Raw genomic sequence first — 26,763 nt, forward strand, 5'->3', positions numbered from 1 at the left:
GTGGGCAGAGCTCAGTACAGGAGGTTTTACATAACTGGGAGTGGTTTTGCCCCCTGTTTCAGTGCAAATGCTAGAAAAATCTCAATTTATTTATTTTTTTTTAAATAAGCATGGTATTCTTCTTCTTCTTCTTTTTTTTTTTTTAATTTGCTTTGCTGTGGCTTCCCTGGTGATTCAGACATTACCATCTTTACAGAATCTGCCTGCAATGCAAGAGACCTGGGTTTGATCCCTGGGTCAGGAAGATCCCCTGGAGAAGGGGATGGCAACCCACTCCAGTATTCTTCCCTGGAGAATTCCATGGACAGAGGAGCCTGGCAGACTACAGTCCAGGGGATGGCGAAGAGTCGGACACGACTTTCACTTGCTGTGGTGGATATTAGTTGCAGCACGCAGGATCTAGTTCCCTGACCAGAGATTGAACAAGGGTCAAATAGAAGCAAGGAGGCTTTTTTTTAATTAATTTTTTTTTTTTTTTATCTTTGGCCCTGCTGGGTCTTGCTGCACACAGTCTGTCTCTAGTTGTGGTGAACAGGGGCTACTCTTCATTGTGGTGCTCAGGCTTTTCATTGGAGCTGCTTCTCTTACTTCAGAGCACAGGCTCTAAAGTACAGACTCAGTAGTTCCAGCTCCTAGGCTCTAAAGCACGGAGTCAGTAGTTGTGGCTCATGAGCTCAGTTGCTCCAAGGCATGTGGGATCTTTCTGGACCAGAGATGGAATCTGTGTTCCCTTCATCTTCAGGCAGATTCCCAACCACTGCACCACCAGGGAAGTCCTTCAGTGTATTTTATTATCATACAGTGCATGCATGCTAAGTCGCTTCAGTCGTGTCTGACTCTTTGCAAACCCATGGATAGAAGTTTCTACTAAGCTTGAGGCTTATATATCCCCTGCCTTTGAGAATCCCTTGGATTTCCACAGGCACTTGGGCCACATTAGGCACTTTTTCTCTTCTGCTTAAGCTCTTCAGTGGCTTCCCATCACCTGAAAAATATAGCTGAAGCTCCTACACTTAGTATACAAGGTCCCCTGGGATCTGGCCTCAGAATGCCTTTCTGCCAAGATTTATTATTCCATTTTCTGGTAATACTCAATTACTAATAATTCTCTTATTAGTAATTTGCACGTCACATTTGCATCTCAGTGCTTTGGCTCTTTACATGAAACTCCCTTTCCACCTTCATTGCCTAGAAAAGTTTTATTTGCCCAGGACTCTGCTTAGGCATGCTTCCCAGGCGGTGCAGTGGTAAAACCGCCTGCCAGAGCAGGAGACGCGGGTTCGATCTGTGTGTGGGGAAGATCCAAGGAGAAGGACATGGCAGCCGATTCCAGTATTCCTCCCTGGAGTCAGACATGACTGAGTCTGCACACACGCACTGCTTGGGCACCCCCTGCAGGAAGAAAGCTTTCACCAGACACCATCATTGTCCAAAATGTCCTTAGTTCATCTTCTCCTAGCACCCTATGAGCTTCCCAATTTTTTAATCACTTTCCATTTTACATTTAAATGATCTATTTAATTGCCCATTTTTCATATTAACAATCTAAGCTGGGAGAGGTGATCAGATCACCATTATTGCTATGTCTGTAGTGCCTAAGTCAACACTTGGCATAGAATGTTTTGTTTTATTTAAAGGAACTAGCTTGACTTTCTTCTGATTGGTTTTGTTCCGAGGCCCTGTTACCGAATCCTGTCTCTTATCTCAAAAGTTGAAGGTCCCCCTGCCCCGGAGTCAGCTGCAATGTTCCCAGAGCACAAATTATGCCACAATCCATTAACTGCAGAGTGGGCTGCCCTGAGTCAGAGGCTCCAAACACCGAGACCAGGGCGTGGAGTGAGAGCAGGAAAATGGAAGCCATGCCGTCCAGATGCCTGTTTCTGTTATTTCTCTCCACATGCAAACTGTCCCTGGAAGTTGTTGCAGAAGTTCAGGAATCATCAGGTAAAAGAAAAGAGCACTTGAGTGACCAGGGGGTGAAAGTGTTATTAGGAGAAGGGAAGGGAATATTGGTAGAACTCTGGGTATTTGTTCCCCAAACCTAGGAACTTTTCAGGAAATGCTAGATAAAGATCTGCCTTGCCTAGTAGAGAAGAGGAGAGTCTGACTCCTTCAGAAATAGGCTATTATGGACTTCCCTGGTGGTCCCATGACTTAAGTCTTCATGCTCCCAATGCTGGGGGCCCCAGGTTCGATCCCTGGTCAGGGAACTAGATCCCACTACTGCAACTGAAGATTCTGCATGCCACAACTAAGATTTGGAGCAGCCAAATAAATAAATAAATATTATTTTAAAATGGGCTATTATGAGAGGAGTCCCCCTTCCACAAGTTAGTAAAGAAATAAAGCCTTGGAATGACAACTGCACTCCTAAATCTCTTTGGCTTTAGTATGAAGAGGAAAAATAGAGATGCCTTTGTGATTTAGAGTTGCTTTTTCTCCACTTGGTACCTGCAAACTCTCTGTCTCTCTCTCTCTCTTCCTCCCACCCCTACCCTCATCTCTGTCTAGATGGTCCTGGTGCCCAGGAACCCATGCGGCTCACAGATGTCCAAGCTGCCATGGAATTCATTGCTGCTGCTGAGGTGGCTGTCATAGGCTTCTTCCAGGTTTGTTCAGATATTGCCACCTGCCCTTCTCCCAGTTCAGTTCACTTCAGTCGCTCAGTCGTGTCTGACCCTCTGTGACCAGAAATATGCTACCTTAAGGGAGCCATGCTAGTCACTTGCTGGCCGGATGATACTGCATTAAAAGTCAAAGGGCAGAGTCTAGTTTTAGCTTGTCAGTCAAGATCTCACAATTTCTAGATGTTCCCAGTCTCTGAATCATATCTTTCTCATATTTGTTTTGAGAGTTCTGAGGCTGCTGTCTGGGTCTCCCCATCTGTATATGCTTTGAAGCTTCAGTCAGTATTTTAATTTCCAAGGCAGGGCCCAGAGTAAACCAACTTGTATCAAGCTGGCAACACATTTGTGAATAGCTGCCTCCAGTCTAGAACCTTTTACCAAGTAAGGAGTCCCCCACTCTTCTTTTGCTTCCCAGGTGGCTCCATGGTAAAGAATCCACCTGCCAATGAAGGAAACACAGGTTCAATCCCTGGGTTGGGAAGATCCCCTGGAGTAAGAAATGGCAACCCACCCCAGTATTCTTGCCTGGGAAATCCCATGGACAGAGGAGCCTGGTGAGTTACAGTCCACCAGGTCGAAAAGAGTCTGACACAACTGTGCAACTGAGCATGCATACACACTTTTTTTGTTTGTTTGTTTGCTCTGAAATGTTGAATAAGGATGACATTTTGCATATTGAAGGTCTTAGCCAATCTTCCAGATTGGCTGCCTGGCTAAAAAAATCAACCATAAAGGAAAAGGCATTATTCCAGCATTTTTCTTTTTCTCTGGAGGTAACATCTGGTGATTTCACAGCTAATTAATCCCCTACTCTCTCCTCTCAGACCTTGTCTGTTTCTATTCATTAATTCCAAATCACCATCATCTTGTCTTTTCTGTGTACACAGCTGGAAATAAAATCGATGAGATATAAGTAGGGGAGGAAGACGGGAGTGGGGTGGGGGAGTGGGGGTGAGGCCTGGGGGCAAATTTTTCAGTGATGAGAGAGAGAGATCTGACCTGTAGACAAAAACAGCAGCCTACACTCAGGCAGGTGTGCCAAGGCAGTAGAACTGGAGGAGGGTGCGATAACTCAAATGGCCACCAGGTGTCGCTGTTTGCTCCGAGAGCAATTCAATTCTAAGGAGCAGATTTTTTTAAAAAGATGAAGCCTTGAAGAACAATTGTTCATAACCTAAAATGAACTCCACACGCTCTTTTGGATGAGCAAAGTGCCAACTCCCTCTACTTGACCCCAGCTGCAAGGCTAACCATGATCTTTTCTCTGAGCACATTTCCTTTTCTTGCCAGAGAAATGTCAAGGACAAACATGTTCATGGCTGTTTATTGCTCAGAGCTTCTGGGGAGGAGGGTCCCATGACTGCAGGGAAATAAGGCCAGCTTGCTGTAGAAGGTCTGGAATCATTATTCAGAACAGGCTTCCCTGCTCTGTCTTGCAGGCCTTGGTTCTAGAGGTGGAGCAACGCCTGAACAGTGTCTTCATGGCTTACACACAGTGGAGAGAGCACCCCAACGTCCTACACAGCCTTGTTAATAAAACTTCTAAGCTTCCACTTTAATTTCTCTTATTTTTATTTTCTCTTTTTTGGTTCTTTTGACAGCACCTATTTCTGATTTTTACGTTTCTTCTTTCCTCTACAAATTATTCCCCAAATATTTGCCTCCTTTGGTTTATCAATGACTGTGGAGGCCAACTCTTCAGGTCTTTGTGATTTTGAGCCCCCTCTCAGCTACTAACAAACTACAAGTTAGTCATTCAGTCATGTCTGACTCTTTGCGATCCCATGGATGGTAGCCCGCCAGGCTCCTGTGTCCATGGAATTCTCCAGGCAAGAAAACTAGAGTGGATAGCCATGCCCTTCTCCAGGGGAATCTTCCTGACCCTGGGTCTCCTGCATTACAGGCAGATTCTTTACCGGCTGAGCCACCAGTGAAGCCCAACAAACTACAAGTTCTATGGTAAAGCCAGATAGGTGTTCTAGACTTAGCCACTCTGTCATAGTTACCTATTAACCCACCCAGCCTGAAAAATTCAACCATGTCCCTGAGAAGCCAGCCTACATTTTTAGAGGTCAATGTTGTCTCACTGGACACTTTGATTAGATAAGTGTGAGCATATTTCTACTCCCTAGTCTCTTTCCTCCAGAAACAACCTGTGGGAATTTTTCTTTTTCTTTTCTTTTTTTTCCTTCTTGTCTTTAGGATTCAGAAGTACCGGCAGTGTCCCTAATCCACAGTGTGGTGCAAAATTTCCAAGACGTGTCTTTTGGGATCAGCACTGCCTCCGAGGTTCTGGCTCACTACAACATCACTGGGAACACCATTTCCCTCTTCCGTCTGGTAAGTCAGGTGGGCAGCTCCAGCCTTCTAGTTCTTCCTTGGGTTGTGAATACACAGACTTCTGAGACCAGAAAGGAGTCTAGATCTTGAATCACAACAGTGATGCCAGCTTCAGGGACCATGTGAGGAGGATGGCTCAACTCAAGCTTCCTAAACAGATGCTGTCGTGAAATGGGAAGAGGCCTGGACTGAGGGTCAGGACATAAGATTTTCAGCACCGCTTTGTCACTGAGCAGCCATGTGACTTGGGCAGGTCACAAAACACTTTCTTGGCTTCAATTCTTTCATCTATAAAACAAAAGGGGAGTGGGAGGGAGGCTCAGGAGGGAGGGGATATATGTATACATGTAGCTGATTCATGTTTTACAGCAGAAATTAACACAGCATTGTAAAGTAATTATACTCTAATTAAAATAAATAAATTTTAAAAAGAAAAAATACCAAGAAAAAACTACTGCATACAGCTCCATAATTTGGACATGGCATAGCTTAGTTAGCCATTTTCCTATTTATAGATAATTCAGTGTGTGTATTAGTCCCTCAGTCATGTCTGACTCTTTGCAACCCCATGGACTCTCTAGGCAAGAATACTGAAGCGGGTTGCCATTCCCTTCTCCAGGGGATCTTCCCAATCTAGGGATTGAACTCAGGTCTCCTGGTTAGCTCTCCATAGATAATTAGATAATCTCAAATATTTTATATTACTGAAGTTCTATAATAAATGCTTTTATGGGGCTTCCATGGTGGCTCAGACAGTAAAGAATCTGCCTGCAATGTGGGAGACCTGGATTTGATCCCTGGGTCAGATATTTTTATATTTCCATATATATATGCTTTTTAATATCTTCATATCTTTGAGAGTTTGCTTACATTTATCAAACATATGTTAACAACTACTGGGTTCTCTATGCAAGGTAATGATCCTTAAAACACATTGAGTATATTCTCCCCTCTCATAGCCCTTAAAATATGGTAGAGATTGTAAACATAACATACAAGTATCTATAATACAAACAGCATTACCATGGGTAAAATATTGTGTGTGTGTGTGTGTTAGTTGCTCAGTCGTCTTCGATTATTTGAGATCCCATGGACCTCCAGGCCCCTATTTGAGCCCTCCAGGCTCCTCTGCCCATGGAATTCTTCAGGCAAGAATACTGGAGTGGGTAGCCATTTCTTTCTCCAGGTGAAACATTATAAGAGTTTAACTGGTCAAAGCAGGATAAGCACTAAATGACTTGGCCCAAAACATCAGCTTTGTAACCTATGATCCAAGTTCTGGCTGAATGGCCTTAAGAGTTATTCCATATTCTGGACCTTCTGTATTGCCTGCACACATTAATCCAGAAATGTGCAAAATATAACATGCTGTTTTCCTCCTTTGAGCCATCTCCCAAACCCCTACAGTTTCCCTGTCTCTTTTACAATGAAGAAAATCAACAGTGGGTTAAGATTTCAGTGACTATTAGAACACAGTTCCTTTGTTCCCTTCTTAAGGACGTTCTCAGTACTGACATCAACACAGTTTCTAATGTTAATGCCATTATCAACAGTGTTAAGGGTAATATATTCTAATAAAAAGAATAAAAAATGGATTAAAAAAAAAGGCAGAGTAGGAATTCTGACCAAAATAAGTTATGAAGGAGGCAACTGAACTGGGATTTAAAGAACAGATAAAATTTGGACAACATAGAGGAGAATTTATGGACAAAATGGGGAAAAAAAGTTAAACTTGGAAAAGAGTGATCAAGCCAACTTGACTGGATCTCAGGGAACATGTTTTGGGCAGATGAATAAAAGAGCAATTTGATTGGAACCATATTGTCGAGAAATTTGAATACCAGCTTAATGAGTTTGCACTTAAGTTGACTGGCTCTGGGCAGCCCCTCAAGCCTTTAGATCAGGGGAATAGCATGAACAGAAATGTGTTTGCGCAAGATTATTTTGGCAGCAATGAGTCAGATGGATGATTAGGCATAAAGACAAGAATAAAGAGAACTTTTATTAGGCTGACTAGATAGATCGTGTACTAAGGATCTATAGCAAAGAGGTAGCAGCAGAAAGTGAAGAAAACAGCATCATATTCTCTCTTTCCTTGACCTGGGCACCTGCTTCTCTGGGTCCATCTCTTCTTTTAGCCTCCTTGAGTTCTTCTCTTTCTCTGTCCACACTACTGCAAGGATCAGATACCAAATTATGGAAAGGAGGAGAGGTTGAAAGTCACAGTATCTAAGGAATAGTGAGGTTGTAACAGAAGTAGGTATTTCTGATGTTTTCTTTGGTTGTTGAGTTTATGTTGTTGGTGGAATGTCAAAGTGAAGATGACCAGAGTCCACTGGAAATAAGAAACTGAGCAGACATTAAAGTTTCAAAATTTCTGGTCTGAATGTCCTTCCCTCTCCTCTTTGTCTTCTCTCTCTCTTTCATTCTTCACCCAAATCTCTTTAAAATGTATTTTGTATTGTCTTCAGCTTTCTTTAAGCTCTTAATACATTGTTATCTCATTTGCATATCACTCCATTAAAACTGCTTTCAACCAGGTCACCATGGCTTCCATATCTCCAAACCCAACCAACATTGTTTAGATCTTATTTTACTGACCATTTATGCCATATTTGACATTGTTAGCCACTCTTTTCTCTTTAATAGTCTCTCTTTCCTTGATCTAGGAACCTGCTTCTCTCGGTCCAACTCTTCTTTTAGTCTCCTTGAGTTCTTCTCTTTCTCTATCCATACTACTGCCTGACCCAATGCTCTTCCCAATCTAAGTTATAGAATCCATGGAGGCAGAGACTGTCTTATTCACTACTTCAACCACTGAGCATTTAACAGCATCTGTCAGGACTTCCTTGGTGGTCTGGTGGTTAATAATCTGCAATTCCACTGCAGGGGCATGGGTTTGATCCCTGATCAGAGAACTAAGATTCTGCATGGGGTAATCTGTGGCCAAAAATAAACTAAAAATAAATTTAGGTAAGCATCTTTAAAAAAATAAAATAAAAAATAAAAGTGCCTGCCATGTAGCAGGTACTCATAAGTATTTATTGAATAAATGAATATGTGAATGAATCATTTCTTTTAATTTTTGAAAAAGGCTTTATTTATTTAGAGCAGTTTCAAATTCAGAGCAGAATTGAGAGTAAAATGCAAAGATTCCCCTTATATCTCCTGCCACACACATCCATGGCCTCCCCCATCAGCAGCATCTCCACGAGAGTGGTAGATTTGTCACAGCCGATTAGGCTACATTAAAATGTCATAACCACCCAAACTCTATAGTTTACATCATAGCTCACTATTGGTGTTCTACAATATATGGCTTTGGACAATGAGTAATGGCATAAATCTATTGTTATGGTATTCCAGGATTTTCATTGCCCTTAAATTCCTCTGTGTTCTGCCTGTGAATGAATCAATTAATGAATGAATGAGTAAGTCTTCAATAACAGGATCTTTTCTTATGTTTGACAGTTATGTGTTTGTTGAGGATTTGGCATGTTTTATCTCTAGCCTGGACCTCTCCATGATTCAGATGCTTGCTGGATATAACTATTTGAATATCCTCATAAATACTGCAGGCCTGGAGTTTGAGCAAGCTCCAGGAGTTGGTGATAGACAGGGAAGCCTGGTGTGCTGCAGTCCATGGGGTTGCAAAGAGTCAGAGATGACTGAGCAACTGAACTGAACTGAACTGACTGCAGTCTTCACTTAGTCAAAACTGAATTTGTCATCTTCCCTCGCTGTGTCACATTCTTCACACGAAAACACTATTTTACTGAATAGCTATGTTCATTCAGTCTCTGGTCTTTGCCGATCATACCTCCCACCCTGTATTTGGAGCCTGTGTTCTCCTTCACTCTTCTTTTTACTTTCTATTACATCAGTTTATTCAGGCACCATCAAAATATTTGTAGAGACACAAAAAATACAAGTGATACTTCTGAAGGAAGACAGTAATCAACAATAATGAGTTCATAAATGTAAGGGAAAGGGTTAGTGGCTCAATTATGTCCAACTCTTTGGGACCCTATGAACTGTAGCCCACCAGGCGCCTCTGTCGATGGAATTCTCCAGGCAAAAATACTGGAGTGAGTATCCATTCTCTTCTTCAGGGGATCTTCCTGACCCAGGGATTGAACCTAGGTCTCCTTCACTGCAGGCAGATTCTTTACTGTCTAAGCTATGAGGGAGGTCCCTTAACAGCAATGAAAACTCAGTGTTGCCACTGGTGAGGCTCCGTGATAGAGGTCTGATTTAGCCAGTCCCACAGCCATGGCCATTACACGTTGTTTTATTATCCAGTTAATACTTCCATCTTTATTAAATAGATTGAAGTATTTTCTGTGTCTATAGCTGCCTGAATCTTTTGTTGCTCCTGCATTATTATTATTGATTCAATTAATGTACTGATGGTGTAATGCACAAAATTGACTTTTCCTCTGCTCTTTCTATTTTGTTCCTCGCTTAGACTCTTGGCAGCTTTGGCATAAATATTGTCAGTACCTTCTTAATAGGTTTCCCTTCACTATTTCTTATTCACTTTCTAGATTGGTATGACAATGATGGATTTAAAATAGACATTTGACCATGACACCTCCTTCTTAAAAAACTCTTCAATATTCCCCCATATTACAAGAACAAAATCAAGACATTTAAATGTGTAGTTTTTATGACCAGGCCACTACCTGCTTCTCCATTCCCTTTTCTAGCACATTCCCACCCTAGTCTCTACCATTTCAATACCCAACTATACACAGTATGAGGACATGATTTTATCATGTCACGTGGGCTAATTCTCTGCATAGAATGCCAGCCCCGCTCAGGCCCTTTTCTCTTAGGCTCACCCAACCAACTCCTCCTCATATTCCAGTGAATCAGTTCCAGCAGCTTATCCTTCAGAAAGGGTCCCTGGAATCTCCAAATTGTCCTAACTACTCCTCTAAAGCTTCCCAGGTCACACAGTGGTAAAGAATATGCCTGCCAATGCAGGAGATGCAGGAGACTCAAGTTTGATCCCTGGGTCAGGAACCCCTGGAGTAGGAAGTGGCAACCCAGTCCAGTAGTCTTGCCTGGAAAATCCCATGGACAGAGGAGCCTGGCAGGCTACAATCCATAGGGTCTCAAAGAGTCGGACACGACTGAGCACGGACAGAGTTTCTGCTAAAATCCCATGAAACTGACCACTTTAGAGTGCATGTGATGTATTTCTGTGTCTGTTTCACCTTTACCCTACTAGACCATGAGCTTATGCAAGGCAGGAACCATGACTTATTCATCTTTGTGTCCCAAAGGTCTACAGTAGGTCTCTGGTACCTCGAAGACATTCAGAAAGTGTTTGAGGAATTTACTCATTCCCAAAACTCTGTCTGAAGATGCCTGAGTCCCTTCAGCAGTTCTTCCCCCACCTGGACAGAAGCTGCTGGTTTGCACTGTAAAATAGGATTAAATCAAATCCTTCTGTGAAGAGTTTTGGTGAGAAAGATATAAGCTGTGTATAAAATAGACCAATAATAAGGTCTTAGTGTATTTCACAGGGAGCTATATTCAATATACTATAATAAACCATAATGGAAAAGAATATGAAAATATACATACATTATATATATAAAATATATAATTGAATCACTTTGCTGTATACCAGAGACTAACATAATATTGTAAGTTAACTATACTTCAGTTAAAAAAAAAAAGATGCTTTTTTAAAGAAAGATATAGAAGGTTACACTAATGCATTTCCTGGTACCGTTGAACTATTTGTAGCAACCTGTCCATACAAAAAACTCTAATTAGCTACAGATCCACAAGTACTTCTTTCCCAGTTTGTTGTTTATAGTCTTATGAAAGCCTGATTTAAAAGTCCTAGTTCCACCAAGAGACACATTTGGGAAGAAAAACAAGTGCTTGTTGCTTCCAGTGTCTCTGCAGGTTTTACGACCTCTAACGAACGCTTTAACTTTGTTTACGATTTATTCTCTACAAAGCCCTGTTGATGACTTCCCAGAGCTGCTCACGCTTCTTTAGAATCTGCTGGTTGTTTCCCACCAGTGACAGACCTACTCCAAATGAACTCTTGGAACCTCTGTGGACAAGATTATTTATGTGCCATACCGAAAACAAGCACCCTGCTCCATTGGCAGGTCTGTGGTGACAACTCTTAGATAAACATTTTCTCCTCAGTTTCAGTTCAGTGGCTCAGTCGTGTCTGACTCTTTGCAACCCCATGAATCACAGCATGCCAGGACTCCCTGTCCATCACCAACTCCCAGAGTCCACCCAAACCCATGTCCATCGAGTCAGTGATACCATCCAACCAGCTCATCCTCTGTCGTCCCCTTCTCCTCCTGCCCTCAATCTTTCCCAGCATCAGGGTCTTTTCCAATGAGTCAACTCTTTGCATCAGGTGGCCAGAGTATTGGAGTTTCAGCGTCAGCATCAGTCCTTCCAATGAACACCCAGGACCGATCTCCTTTAGGATGGACTGGTTGGATCTCCTTGCAGTCCAAGGGACTCTCAACAGTCTTCTCCAACACCACAGTTCAAAAGCATCAATTCTTCTGCATTCAGCTTTCTTTATACTCCAACTCTCACATCCACACATGACCACTGGAAAAACCATAGCCTTGACTAGATGGACCTTTGTTGGCAAAATAATGTCTGTGCTTTTTAATATTCTGTCTAGGATGGTCATAACTTTCCTTCCCAGGAGTAAGCATCTTTTAATTTCATGGCTGCCATCACCATCTGCAGTGATTTTGGAGTCCTACACTTTCAAAAATTCAGTCCAAATTTTACTAGGATTATTATTCAAGTTTTTGGGATAATTTTTTTAAAAAAGAAAAAGAACATCAGCCAAAACTATCCTCTTTTTTTTAGTGTTTTCTTAAATTGAGGTATATTTAAAAGTTTGGCATTGAACAAACTGAGGCTTTTAATATACTCAAAAAATACCATACAATGTGACTGTGCCCTTCAGAAGAGGATCCCAATGTTTAGAAATGATAATCAGTTCCTGTGTCCTGTAGGGGTGGTCTGGGAGTGAACAGACATACTTACATAATGGACATGGGTTTCACGGATTCCTGCCCGTTGGTCTCTGTGGCTCTGTGTAGACCCATTAGGAGGCCCTTTTACGTCTGCAGTTAAGACTTCTCCTTGACACTGGGAAATGTGAACCAATTGCAGTTTTCTGATACTTTCTTTTATTTAAGATCTAGAATTTCATCTGTTTGTTTTAGTGCCTAATTTATGATAGGCACTAGAATCTGATGAAATTATTATTATCATCCCTGTGTGCACTTAGTCACTCAGTCGTGTCTGACTCTTTGCGAGCCCATAGACTGAAGCCCACCAGGCTCTTCTATCCATGGGATTTTCCAGGCAAGAATACTGGAGTGAGTTGCCATGCCCTCACCCAGGGGATCTTCCTGACCCAGGGATCGAACCCAGGTCTCCATCACTGCAGGGGGATTCTTTACTGTCTGAGTCACCAGGGAAGCCCATTATCAACCCTGCATTATCAATAAAGAAACTAAAGTTCCATGAGCTTGATTCTGATGTCTAGACTTTCAGAACTATAGAGTCACAAACATCTAACTCATACCCAGCATTCTCCAGGCCAGAATACTGGAGTGGGTAGCCTTTCCCTTCTCCAGGAGATCTTCCCAACCCAGGGATCAAACTCAGTTCTCCTGCATTGCAGGCGGATTCTTTACCAGCTGAGCCACAAGGGAAGCCCAAGAATGCTGGAGTGGGTAGGCTACCCCTTCTCCAGCAGATCTTCTCAACCCAGGAATTGAACCGGGTTCTTCTGTGTTGCACGCGGATTCTTTACCAACTGAACTAAGAGGGAAGCCCATATCCAGTATGGCCGACTCCAAAGCTACCTTTTCTACCTTATTATAGTGACTTTCTACAGTATTTAACTCTGAAAAAAGCCTGTTTTTACTCCTATATTCTACCTACTCTAATGCTCCTCATTAAATAAAGCCAAAGAAAACAAAAAATGTTTTTCCTAAACAATTTCTCTCTCCCCTAGCACTATTTAATCAAACCCCCATCTTATTTCTCAAGATTTAACCTAGACATGACATATTTTGGGTTTTCCCAGTTGGTGCAGTAGTGAGAAGGAAAAGGCAACCCGCTCCAGTATTCTTGCCTGGAGAATCTTGCCCAGAGACAGAAAAGCCTGGTGGGCTGCTGTCTGTGGGATCACACAGAGTCGGACACAACTGAAGCAACTTAGCAGCAGCAGTAGTGAAGAATTCACCTGCCAGTGTGGGAGGTACAAGAGATGCGGGTTGGATCCCTGGGTCAGGAAGATCTGCTGGAGTAGGAAATGGCAACCTACTCCATTATTCTTGCCTGGGAAATTCCATGGACAAATAAGCCTGGTGTGCTATAGTCCATGGGATCCCAAAGAGTCAGACATGACTGAATGACTGAGCACACACACAGACACACACACACACACACATGTATGACATATTTTGGCAAAGAAATTTCAGAATTAGCCCATACAGCAAATTTCCACTGTAAGAACATGTTTAGAAATAAGCTGAAATAATAAGTGGAAATATGAGTTGACAGTTATATGGGAGAGAAAAGAGTGCAGCATTTGCTATATTTATGGAATGCATCAGTCTGTAAAAATAGTTCAGGCCAACTATTTAAACGTGACTGAGAAAAAATTAAAATGTTGTGTATGACAACTTGTCTGTGTGAGGACACAGCTTGTCTTAGCACTAGTGTGAAGTCCCTCCCCACTCGCCGATCCAAGCACTAACCAGGGCCGACCCTGCTTAGCTTCTGAGATCAAGTGAAATCCAGGGCATTCAGGGTGGTATGGCCATAGACAGCCCCCTACTCTCAATAGGACACTTACTGTTACCCTAATCCTGTGTTGAATAAACCGTGAGCCTGTCCTAAAATGGAATCTCAGATATTATTTGAATGTGTACCTCATTTTGAGTATTCGCCATCACTTCTATTTGAAGAAATAGAATTAGTCTAACTTTGACCCAACGGGATAGTAATAGAGTAGAGGCATCCCTTCACGCCTTTCACAATTATTCCTGGAAACCTGTTATAAGAAATGCACCTAGCCAAGCAGAGAATCAGAGCAGAGTACATAAAAATAAACTGATAAGGAAGGCAATAAATAAGATTTGCCAAATTTTAAAATATTTTTCTAAAGTATATATATATATATATAAATGTATTTATTTTTGGCTGCACGGGGCCTTCACTGCTGTGCACGGCTTTCTCTAGTTGTGGTGAGCAGGGACTACTCTCTAGTTGCGGTGTGTGGGCTTCTCATTATTGTGGGCTCGAGGGCACGTGGGCTCGGTGGTTTCAGCTCACAGGTCCTGGAGTCCAGGCTCAGTAGTTATGGTGCATGGGCTCTGTTGCTCTGCAGCATGTGGGATCTTCCTGGACCAGGATTAGAACCCATGTCTCCTGCATTGGCAGGCAGATTCCCAAGCATTAGACCACCAGAGAAATCCTAAAGTATATATGTACCAAGTATATGGTAACCAATTAGCTTATAAAAACAAACCCCAGAGACGAGAGGGCGTGTACTGAACAAATGATTTCTCCATGGTAGCCAAGATATTTAATATTGTAGCTGGTGCAAACTAAAACAACTTTAATGTTTTACAAAAAGCTGGGTTGTTAATTACAGGAATCTACCAGAATTAATTCAAAGGAGTATTGCCAAAATACTAACAAACAGAAAAGGAATGATGAAATCCATTGGTATGATACAGTGTCTGACTCATATAATAATCTACATCTGATACTCTTGGGGAACCTCAAAATTATATTGTAAGGTGACAACCCTTCTGGTTTACTGTTTCTGTTTTTCTTCTGGTGTCCCTTTTCTTGAGGAGAAAAATAATATGATTTTTCAAGGAAAATTCTTTCCAAAAATTGGAAAAATATATTAAAAAATATTTTCTCCCACTCTGGGATCCAGGGTCGGATTTTCTTTCCAGGGCATTATGCAAATAAATTCCCTTTACAGAAGGGAGGTTTCCTGTTTAAATATTTCCAGGAACCCTACACATGAGCGCTCCAGAGTTTGTTGGTGTAAGAAATAGAGAAATAATCAGGTATGCTTCATTTAAAGAGCCATGACCAACTGGAGAGGCTTCGGGAGGATGGCTTTTATGAAAGATCTTTGCTTCTTTGAGAATGTTATCACCACTTCACAAACTCTGCCTCCCATATACTGCATTCCTCAAGTCCAGAGCCACCTGGAGTAGCTGGCATTTCCTGTTCATCCTGTTCTGGGAAATGCGAGGGTTTGCCGGGAAAAGAGAGCAGCGAGGGAGGATCTCCTGGCTCTGAGCACGGTTCTATCCACTGTGGTGTAGACACCAGGCTTCCAAGTTTCTAGAAAAATAACCAGAAAGTATTTAGACATGTTAAACATAAAAAGGACCCTGGTTGTGATTACAGTAGTGATTCTGATGGTTGTGCAATTAGCAAAACCTTAGGAAGGAAACATACATTGCTAGGTCGCTTTAGTCGTGTCTGACTCTGCAACCCCATGGACCGTAGCCCGCCAGGCTCATTTGTCCATGGAATTCTCCAGGCACGAATACTGGAGTGGGTTGCCATTTCCTCCTCCATGGGATCTTCCCGACCTGGGGATTGAACTCGTATCTCCTGCCTCTCCTGCATTTGCAGCCAGATTCTTTACCACTAGCACAACCTGGGCATTATGCAGCTTTAAAAATCCTTTGTGCTCACTTTCTTTCTCCTGGAGGAGAGGGATGGGAGAAGGGTGGGCGAGGCCCCACGTAGGATGACATTTTCTCCTGCTTTCATAGTTCTCTCCCAGGCTTTCTCTCAAATAGTGTGAATTTTAAAACAATTAAATATGCAAAGGGAACTCACATTTTAAAATATCCTGTAGTTTCGATGATTTTTTTTTCAAGATTCTTTTTTTAAAGACAAATATTTTCTGTACTTTGGCATTTATGTATTTCATAAGTTTGAGTTGTGAAAAAAAAAAAAAAAACCACAATCATAAGGTGATTAAGTCGCCAGTTGAGTAAATGTCAGCACTTCTGGATCTCAGCACTTTGGTGTAGTCAAAGCATTTTAAACAAAACAAAACAAAAACGCACACTAGTTATAAACAAAAAGGTTGATGACTACATTGAAATTAACTTCTATTCATATTCAGTTACCATTAAAATAGTCCCCAGTGAGAAAAGATATGTAATATAGAACCATAAAGGGCTCATATCCATAATATACAAAACATCTCATCAACTCAATAGAAAAATAGGCAAGTGACTTGAACAGAAACTTCAAAAAAGATGATATATAACTAGTTAATTGGGGAATTGGAGGTTAAACCACAATGAAATACTACCACATATTCATCAAAATGAATAAAATTAGAAAGGCAGATAATACCAAGTGCTGGCCAGGATGTGAAGCATTGGGATCTCTCAAACAGTACAGATGCAAGTATACATTACTATTCATTTTAGAAAATAGCTTTGCCTTATCTCCCAAATAAACATCAAAATGCACGTCAAAAATATACATATCCTATAATTAAACATTTCAATCCTAAATACATGCTCAATAGATACAGAGGCATGAGTTCCAAGAGAAATGAACAAGAGAGTTCATTGCAGCATTATTTTAATAACCAGAAACTGGAAACAACCTCAATATCCATCAGTAGTAAAATAAGATTTTGCATATTTATACAATGGGATACTATTACAGCAAGGAAAATGAACATATTACAGCTATATGCAATAATATGGATAACTCTTAAAAACAAAATAATTGAGATACACACAAAAAAATTGTCTGTTTCCACTTACATCATTTTTTGTGTGCATCACCACTGCATGTGGGATCTTAGTTCCCCAGCCAAGAACCAAACCCACACCACCTGCATTAGAAGCATGGAATCTTAACCACTGGACCACCAGGGAAGTCCCTACATCATATTTTTAAAAAGAAACTCAACTGTAACAGTGAGGTGAATTTTTAAGCAGTAAAGCTATAAAGAATGAAAATCGTCATTGTAAAAGTCAGGATAATGGTGAACGTTGGCAGAAAAATAACGGATTATAAAATGGACATGAACTTGAGCAAACTCTGGGAGATCATGGAGGACAGGGAAGCCTGGCATGCTGCAGTCCATGGGGTCGCAAAGAGTCATACACAACTTAGCTACTAAACAACAATAGAAAGATCTCAGAGGGCTTCAGACATTCTGGCAATATTCTATGTCTTTCCCTGAGTGGTGGTTCCACAGTTGTTTACTCTGTGACAATTTTCTGAGCTTTATATTTTCCATTTGGTGCTTTTCTCTGCACACACACAAAAATGTGTGTTTTATTTCACATTAGAAATGTATGTAAATAAAACATAAATCTGATCCTCTAAGTGGCTCCCCTTGCCCTCAGGTTAGAATTTAATTACTTATCTTGACCTCAAGGTTCTTTGGGAATTTGCCCTGCCTACCCCATTGCCCTGATGGCTCTGATCCTAAAGAATCTGCTGCAATGCAGAAGACCTGGGTTTGATCCCTGGGTCAGGAAGATCCCCTGGAGAAGGAAATGGCAACCCACTCCAGTATCCTTGCCTGGGAAATCACAAAGATAGAGGAGTCTGGCCAGCTGCAGTCACTTTCCACCCCACTGTACATGTCTCTCTCCTACTGCACTTAACATTCACTGCTATAGTCGAGCTAACCTAACTGCAGCTTCTAGAACGGAACGCCTATCATTTTTTGCCTTTTGCAAACACTGTTTGTTATTTAAAACTCCCATCCCATCCTCATTCATCTGACCAAGTCTTAGCCGTTGATTAGGAGCTGTCTCTTCCTGGAAGCATTTCTCCTCTTCCTTAGGTGACATACGGGTCTGTGATGATACTTGTCACCTTCTGTGGGATGTTCCTGTTTACTTCTCTGTGCCCCACAGGACAGTGCATTCCTCGAGGGCCAGAAACATTTACCTTTCTGTCTTTGGAGCTTGAGTTAGTGCCTGACTTGAGGTTAATAGTTCAGAAACATTTATTGATGACAGAACAGTGACAATTTTATCCTTTCTGTGTGATCCAGGTAGATAACAAACAACTGGATTTAAAGGGTGAAGACTTTGAAAGCATGGATGCCACCAAGTTAAGCCGTTTCATTGAGAGCAACAACCTCCGCTTGGTTACAGAGTACAACGCTATAGTAAGTAGCCCCTGTCTCTAGACCCAGAAGTCCTTTTGTCAGGGAGGGTAATTGCCTTCATAGGAGAAATCTTGTCCTCCAAGCATTCTGATCTTTTAATGAATAATAACAGTTGTTATTGTTGTTATTGTTGTTTAGTCACTAAGTCATGTCAGACTCTTTTGGAACCCCATGGACTGTAGCCCACCAGGCACCTCTGTCCATGGGATTTCCCAAGCAAGAGTACTGGACTGGATTGCCGTTTCCTTTTCCAGGGGATCTTCCCAACCCAGGGATCGAACCCAGGTCTCCTGCATTGCAGGTGGAGTCTTTACCAGCTGAGCCACAAGGGAAGCCCAAGAATACTGAAATGGGTAGCCTATCCCTTCTCCAGTGGATCTTCCCAACCCAGGAATCAAACCAGGGTCTCCTGCACTGCAGGTGGATTCTTTACCAATGGAGCTACCAGGGCAGCCCATAATAACAGTAACCACCATTAAATCAACTCAAAATTGTTTATATTGCCATCCCTACTACAACCCTTAAGATTGATAAACTTGTTCCTACCCAACAAAGAAAGAAATAGAAAAGTGAGATGACACGTTACATGACTAGTAAGAGAGTCAGAATGCAAAGTTGAAGTGACTAATCAAAAACTTCTGAGTTTGGTTGCAAGAGAGTTCAGTGAAGCAACTCTGATGTGACCAGCATTCTAGACCATGCTTCTCAAACAAGATGGCAAGCTTGCCACAATTGCAAAAATGCTGAAGGTCAATTTTTTTTCCTAAAGCATTAGAGACCAATATTTTTATAAAATACAAATTAGCTGTTTAAAAACACTGATCACATATTTGGATGTTGCAGCAATGTAAAATTTCTAAAAAGTTTTTATACACCTATTCCCATTTTCTGTGTCTACCTCCTTGCAGACTCATGACCAGCAGTTCTGTCGGGTACAATTGGCACTTGCCTAGACCCTCCTGGAGTCTCAGGTTTCTTTCTGGGTGTATTCCTTGGTTGTTGCATTCGGTCTACAACCTGGGTGAAGGTGTTGGTCCACCTGTCCAGATAATCTTCTGGCCTTCTAACACCTACAGCTTATAGAATTACCTTATATGTCCTACCTTTTACCTTCCCGAACTTACATCATTAGATGATGGAGTGTTGATTTCCAGTGATCTACCTCGGCTCCGAAATGCTGCATATTCTCTCATAACAGTACTTTATATGCACGTCATGCTTTTCAGAACTAACAAAACCCTTTTATGTCACTTTTTCATATAATACTCACATATTTTTTTGAGGTAGAAGAGAGGAGATTATTATGTCCATTTTATAGAGGAGGACTCTCAAGTTCCAAGCAACATTCAATATTACACAGTAAGTAGAAAAGACATCACTGAAGGCAGAAAATTTGATGATGCATGAAGTCATATTGTCTATTTCCATTTTATAGGAGAGGAAATGGGAGTTCAGAAAAGTGAAGTAACTTCCTCAAGCCCTACAACTTGTCATTTGAAGTTCAGTGACAGCCCTGTCCACTTGACCCAGCATTTTTCACGACTGATCTGTCTGACTGAGTCCTGTGGTTTTTCCATTCCCCCACATAGCCTACAACAGAAAACATTTCTTTTCCTGTTGACTAAATTCCTGTCCGCCTCTCACACCATGTTTGTCTCCATAGAATGGTGATCCCATTTCCACTTCTGCTAAGATTTCAAACACATGCATCCCAGGGTCACTGGTAGCAATAATTTAAAAGGCATTGAAAAGTGCCTAGACCATTATCATTCTGGTCATTGTCTATAAGGCTACCAGGAGTGCATTGGGGACCAGAAAAGATGATCTTCCAGTGCCTGGTTTATGACCCAGGGTCCTGGAATTCCACAGGTGAATGAGGGCAGAGGCAAAGACTAGCCTTCCTAAGTTCTGATGATTGGGCCGTCTCTCATCTTATAGAACAATGACACATTTTGTTAAGTTCTATATTAGAGGTGACACCAACTCATATCAAGAAGAAGTTAGGAAAGAATTTCTCCAGAGAACCAAGTTTTATCATGACTTTTTCATTTCCCAAAAGTAGCGTTTTTCTCTTTTTGAGACCTGCACACACTACTATGGTTATTTCTCATCTGTTTCTGGTGCAGAGGTTTGCACCAGTAGCAACTGGACAGAAATTCCCAGTCCCGTAGTTGACCTCCTGTGCACTGTTAATGCATATACTCAACATTTGGCTTCAAGATGAAAATCGGACTGTGTCTATTAGGATTAAACTCATCATTTCTGCAATGTTCAATCTCTTCCTCTATCCTTCCACTATATCATTTGACTCTTTAGCTTTGGTTTCTTGACTCTCTAGCATGCAATCTACCTTCCTAGAATAGAGATAGAGGATAAATCTTGGGGAGAGTCCCCTGTTTTAAACTCCAGGGAGACAGTTTCTGGAAAGAACTTATTGGATCCTCTTTGCCTACACATCGGCCAGTAGAGCTGAAACTTCTCTACAGGGTAGTATGTATATTCTGCTGCTACTGCTAAGTCACCTCAGTCATGTCCGACTCTGTGTGACCCCATAGATGGAAGCCCATCAGGCTCCCCTGTCGCTGGGATTCTCAAGGCAAAAACACTGGAGTGGGTTGCCATTTCCTTCTCCAATGCATGAAAGTGAAAAGTGAAAGTGAAGTCGCTCAGTCATGTCCGACTCTTAGCAACCCCATGGACTGCAGCCCACCAGGCTCCTCCTTCCATGGGATTATTTAGTGATTCCCGTTCCCATCATTCTGGGACTTTGTTCATTAACCTACAGCTCTCTCTGTGCACATGCTAGTTTTATAGCAATACTCTCTGTATTTAGAAGGGAGAGGTAAGAAGAAATGGGATTTTGTTTAAAATAGAGACAGTTGCAGCACTGTTTCTGAAAAGGGAAATGAAGGGGGCTAGAGTCATAGTTTTATAGTCTCCCTTCTCTCCTCCCTCTGCCTCACAGCTGTCTCCTCCACTCGACCATCCACAGCCTCAGGGGAAATCACCATCTCTAATCAGCAAAGAAGGGCCAAACTTCCCATCTCCTGAAGCAGTTATCTTATGGCTGACCTGAAATGAACTAACTCAACCGTGCTTAGGGCTGAGTTGATTTTGTTGAGGTTTTGCCATCAGCTGAATAGGAGTCTCATGGATAGTCTCATGTATAGAGTCTCATGTATAGAGTCTGTACTCTTTAAGTACAGACTCTTAAGTCACTCTGCCTGCTGAGAATTCCAGCTCATCACTTATGTGACTTTAGGAGATCTTGCACCTTAATGTCTTTATTTATAAAACTGGGACTTTGAGGATTAAATTAGTTATTATACATAAAGACCTGAAAACACTACCCAGCACATCATCAGCACTCAAAAGTGTACACTACTAAGAAGGATTCAAAATTCCATTTTAAGTGTATCTGGCTTCTCTTGGTTTTTTATTTGTTTTGCTTTGTTTTTTGCTGTGCTGTGTGGCCAGCAGGATCTTTGTTCCCTAATCAGGGAATGAACCCACACTTCCAACAGTGAAAGCTTGGAGTCCTAACCACTGGACCACCAGGGAATTCCCAAAATCTGACTACCCTTGCCACATTTCAAAAGGAGTTGAAAAAAGTGACTAAAATATTCCATGGTATATTTGTTGTCTAATGATGCATAACAGTTTACTCCAAAATGTAACAACTTAGAACAGAAAAATAATTGATTATCTGATACAGTTTCTGTGGGTCAAGTTTGGGAGTGGCTAGGGATGGGGGCCTCTGATCCCAGGGGCTCATGTGAGGTTGCAGCCATTGGTCAGGGAGGTAATCATCTGAAGGTTTGATGGGGGCTGGAAGATTCCTTCCCAGATGATTCAGTCACCTGATTGGCAAGTCAGTGGTGGTTGTTAGCAGGAGAACTTAGTTCCTTCATAGGAACTACGTGAATCTCTTCCCAGGGTTGGTTGAGCGGACAGTATAAGAGAGTAAGTGATACGGGAGAGAACAAAGCAGATGCTACTATGTCTTCTATGACCTAACCCTTGGAGGTCACACTCCATCACTACTGCAGTATTCCTTTGGTTACTCAGCTCCACCCTGTTCAGTGTGGGGATGAGGGGTCTACTAAATTACATGAAAACTAGGAGAATGAAACTGATCCAAAGCCATCTTGTAGGAATTGCCATTGGTGTGATGGGTGGACAGCTATCATTTATGGTCCAGTGTGCCTAGTCACTGAGTTAACACTAATATTTTTTCCCCTCCTTTTCTCTTTCATTCTGCTTTAATACATTTCAATTTGCCAGACTGCAATTGGCCTATTCAATAGTATGATTCCTATTCATCTTCTACTGATTATGAACAAGGCCTCCTCGGAGTTTGAAGAAAACTTGCACAGATTTCAGGAGGCAGCTAAGCTCTTCCAGGGGAGGGTAAGTCTGGACGGGGAGATTCTCTTTTGAATACTCAGCTGTAGGACACTAGAAAAAGAGAGATGGGGCTAGGGAAGTGAGAGAAATGTGGAAAATAATTATGGTTAAGAGATAACGAAGTGAGAACTGGAGTATAATAAATCCCATTACTCTGCCTTAAAACTTAAGATGTATTTTAAACTGTTAAAGATGTGTTTAATCATATCTTCCATTAGCAGTAAGTCTATTTCTTTTTTATTCATTGATGGTTGGACAAAAAATAGAGATCCAAAGAGACTGAACATAAAAATCACCTGTTAGTCATGATAGCTTCATATATCTATGCTGTGCCAAGTAGCTTCAGTTATGTCCGACTCCTGGTGACTCTATGGCCTGGTAGCCTGCCAGGCTCCTCGTCCATGGGATTTTCCAGCCAAGAATCCTAGAGTGGGTTGCCATGCCCTCTTCCAGGGGATCTTCCTGACCCAGGGATCAAACCCATGTCTCCTGAATTGCTGGAAGATTCTTTACCACTGAGCCACCAGGGAAGCCCCATGATTTATTTACTCCTCACTATAAACTCTGAAGTTTTAGACCTCAGGGCTTATTTCTCACATAAAACACATATCTTGTACCTACTACCCACTGGATAAGCAATAAATATTTTTCTTTCCCTTCCCCACTTTGTGCAGTTCTGCTTATGTCACTGAAATAGTAAAACTTCAACTACTTCAAGTCTACTGCATTGAACTAGAGACCCCAGTGATGAGGGCTGTTTGGTAAAAAAAAAAAAAAAAAATCTTTCTGGTGGTTGTTTCCCTAACACTGGAAGTTTTCAGTGTTACTAAATATAGATAACTCTCTAACTAGACTGTTATCAAGGAGATTTCCTCATTGGGCAAAAGGTTTGATTTAATAATATAAAATAGTTAACAATTATTTACCATCTGAGCCACCAGGGAAGCCCTATCAAGCACTTACTATCAGTTCAGTTCAGTTGCTCAGTGGTGTCTGACTCTTTGCGACCCCATGAATCGCAGCACACCAGGCCTCCCTGTCCATCACCAACTCCCGGCACTCAGACTCATGTCCATCGAGTTGGTGATGCCATCCAGCCATTTCATCCTCTGTCGTCCCCTTCTCCTCTTGCCCCCAATCCCTCCCATCATCTTACTATATATGCTAAAAACTGTATTAGAAATGTTATCTATTCTCTCATTCAGTCTCCCCCCAACAAAATCCAATGAGAACACTGAATCTCAGAGAGGCCAAGTAATGCACCCAAAGTCAGACAGCTAGAAAGTACTAGAGGCAACATTTAAAAAGAATTCCCCATGTTTAGCCATTTAGATCATACTTTCTCCCTTAGCTAATCATTAAACTGTCTTCCAATGCTTTGTTCTTAAAATTAAATAGACCTGATCCAAAGGGAAAAAACCTAAAACAATGCAAAGTAAAAGAAGAAATTCATTTGAATTCAATGAAGATTTAAATTGTGTGGCACAGACCCTGAATTCAATCAGTGTAAACTGCAACAATCACCAAGTGTCTCTTTCTTCCAAGGACCTCAGACAGATCTTTCTCTTTCAAATTTCCCCAACTGCAGATTCTTTTTATTCTAGTGGACAGTGGAGTGAAGCAAAATGAAAAGGCGATATCATTTTTCAAACTAAAGATGGCTGAACTGCCTGCTTTAGCAATTTACCAGACTCTGGATGATAAGTGGGATACATTGCCTATAACAGAAGTCTTAGTAGAGCAAGTGCAAAATTTTTGTGATGGATTCCTGAAAGGGAAGGGATTGGTAAGTATGAAACTGCAGGTAAAGCAAGTTGAGGTTTTTTTTCCCTCTCAGTTCAGTTCAGTTCTGTTGCTCAGTCATGTCCTACTCTGTGAAACTCCATGGACTGCAGAATGCCAGGCTTCCCTGTCCATCACCAACTCCCGGAGCTTGCTCAAACTCATGTCCATCGAATCAGATCCATTTTACCTCTCAGTCCCTTTAATTTTCTGTTGAATAAAAATTCTTTGACCTCCACTGGATTTGATTAAAAGTAAAGGAGTGGGAAGATATAGTGGTCAGGGTCGAGACTCTTTTTAGGATGTAATCATGGGAGTGAGTGAATGTCGCTCAGTCATGTCAGACTCTTTGTGACCCTATGCACTACAGTCCATAGGATTCTCCAGGCCACAATATTGGAGTGGGTAGCCTATCCCTTCTCCAGGGGATCTTCCAAACCCAAGGATCGAACCCACATCTCCTGCATTGCAGGTGGATTCTCTACCAGCTAAGCTACAAGGGAAGCCCAAGAATACTGGAGTAGGTAGCCTATCGCTTCACCCGGGGATCTTCCTGACCCAGGAATTGAACCGGGGTCTCCTGCATTGCAGGTGGATTCTTTACCAACTGAGCTATCAGGGAAGCCCATAGTCATGGGAAGCAAACCAAAACAGAACTCCAAAAGCACTTTGGGGAAGGTCTTGCATATTCAAAGGAGCTGAATTTTGGATTTTACCATTCTGTGTACAATATCGATGGGAAACGAGTCAAATTCATATGAGGAGTTTATGAGATAACAGTGGAAGATGGATTTAGGGTTTTCAAGAGGGATTAAATAGCTCAATTTGTTAATCTCAGAGTTCAAAAACAAGATTGAACTGAATATCCATGTCATGATGTTTTTCAGAGACAAAATCATGAAGCAGAAGAGAAGACGTCAAAGGTGGAACTCTGATTGCTTCCCTGTTTCTTCTGCATACAATCAAGTAACTACTTTATGCTGAATAAAAAGGAGTCAATAAAAAGACTCAAATCTCAGAGACATTAAATAACAGACTCACCAAGCTTCACACACACACACACACACACACACAACTCCAGTTTGTTCCTTAAAATCTCAATTACTCTACTTGCCCTTTCTTTTAAATTTTCTATATTCTCTACTACCCATCTGATTTTTCTCTTCTACATTCATACTGAGGGGACCCATACACTGGATGGAGGTTTTAAGAGAAACACTGTGCTCTTGCTGTAAAGTGGAGGGCAGGGGAAGTTGGGGAATGGGGAGCATTCCTAGAGGGAGACTGTTCTGATGGGTCATTTAATATTGAATTCATACTGCACGAGACTTACATACAACCTCTTGTAGAGCTGCCTAAGGGTTGAAACCCTACTCTTCATAAGCCCTTGTCCCTCTCTGACTCAGAGCCAAGGACACAAACATGGTTTTAAACACCTGTCTGGAATTGTCTTCATGCCAGAAGTCTAACGGTATTTCCAAGTCTCTGAACTCGGCAGAAACAGACCGTGTACAACCCTATGCTTGTTTCGCGTTCCTAACTCCCCATGTGAATCAACAACCACATGATAAATTAAAAGCCCTATCTTATAGGAAAAGGCTGGCATCTCTTTGCAGACCTAACCTCTTGTAAATACCCCCTGCCCAGCTCAGCAGAGTGGACCTCCCTCTTCAGTGCCTACTGTTCAGAGTCAGGCCATGAGCCACCTCTGTGTCATTGTTCCCTGTGGGTGGGATGGGAGCTGGTGGAGATCATCCTGCATGACCACTGGGATAAACATGGTAGTGGAGCTGGGGATTGAACTAGGTAAGAAGTTGGGGAAGGGGGGAAGAGAAGTGGGGTGCTTGGGCACTGGGGGCAAGCTGGGGCTGACCGAGTGTGGGTTATTGCAGATGAGGGGTGTGATCCAGCCCATGTGGGACAGAGGGAGAGTTTGGCTGAGTGTCTCTGGCCCACAGGCTGTTACTGTCAACACACAAATGCTGCATTGTTCCCAGGAGGCCTTTGGCTCCAAAGGAAAGTGCCTAAGTGCTGAAGAGCTGAAAAACCACAGTGTATACCTAAGGGCTGGTCCAAGTGGGGAACAGACACTGAAAGACTTAGTTGTTCCTTTCTGGGGGGAAAACTCCATGGCCTGTGAGCTGGGAGTTGGCTGCTGGCTGGGAGTCCATGAAAGCAGCGGTGGAGGGCACGCCCCTCGGCAACATGAGACCAGCGGATTCCAAGGAGGCAGACCCATCCATCCACAGGGCTGCTGAAAACCACCCAAACAGTCTCCTGCTTGAGGCTGAAAAATATTCCTGGGATAGGCACATCCCAGAAGCTGCCCTTTGATCCTGCGAACCAGAACTTTTGATATTTACCATCAGGAAATTCTTCCTGATATCC

General features: G+C 42.0%; 1 protein-coding gene across 1 annotated transcript; it reads left to right on the forward strand.

The window, feature by feature from the left end:
• Positions 1-13: 13 nt before the first annotated feature.
• ERP27 (endoplasmic reticulum protein 27) lies at positions 14-25,382 on the forward strand. The gene is made up of 7 exons (XM_061417748.1): positions 14-1,944; positions 2,512-2,609; positions 4,830-4,967; positions 18,070-18,186; positions 22,471-22,596; positions 24,182-24,379; positions 25,263-25,382. Exons 1-7 carry the CDS (start codon positions 1,764-1,766, stop codon positions 25,308-25,310), a joined length of 906 nt encoding a protein of 301 aa, XP_061273732.1. The 5' UTR covers positions 14-1,763; the 3' UTR covers positions 25,311-25,382.
• The last annotated feature ends 1,381 nt before the right edge of the window (positions 25,383-26,763 follow it).

The sequence above is a fragment of the Bos javanicus genome, chromosome 5 (assembly GCF_032452875.1).
Source record: "Bos javanicus breed banteng chromosome 5, ARS-OSU_banteng_1.0, whole genome shotgun sequence".
Taxonomy (NCBI): Eukaryota; Metazoa; Chordata; class Mammalia; order Artiodactyla; family Bovidae; genus Bos; species Bos javanicus.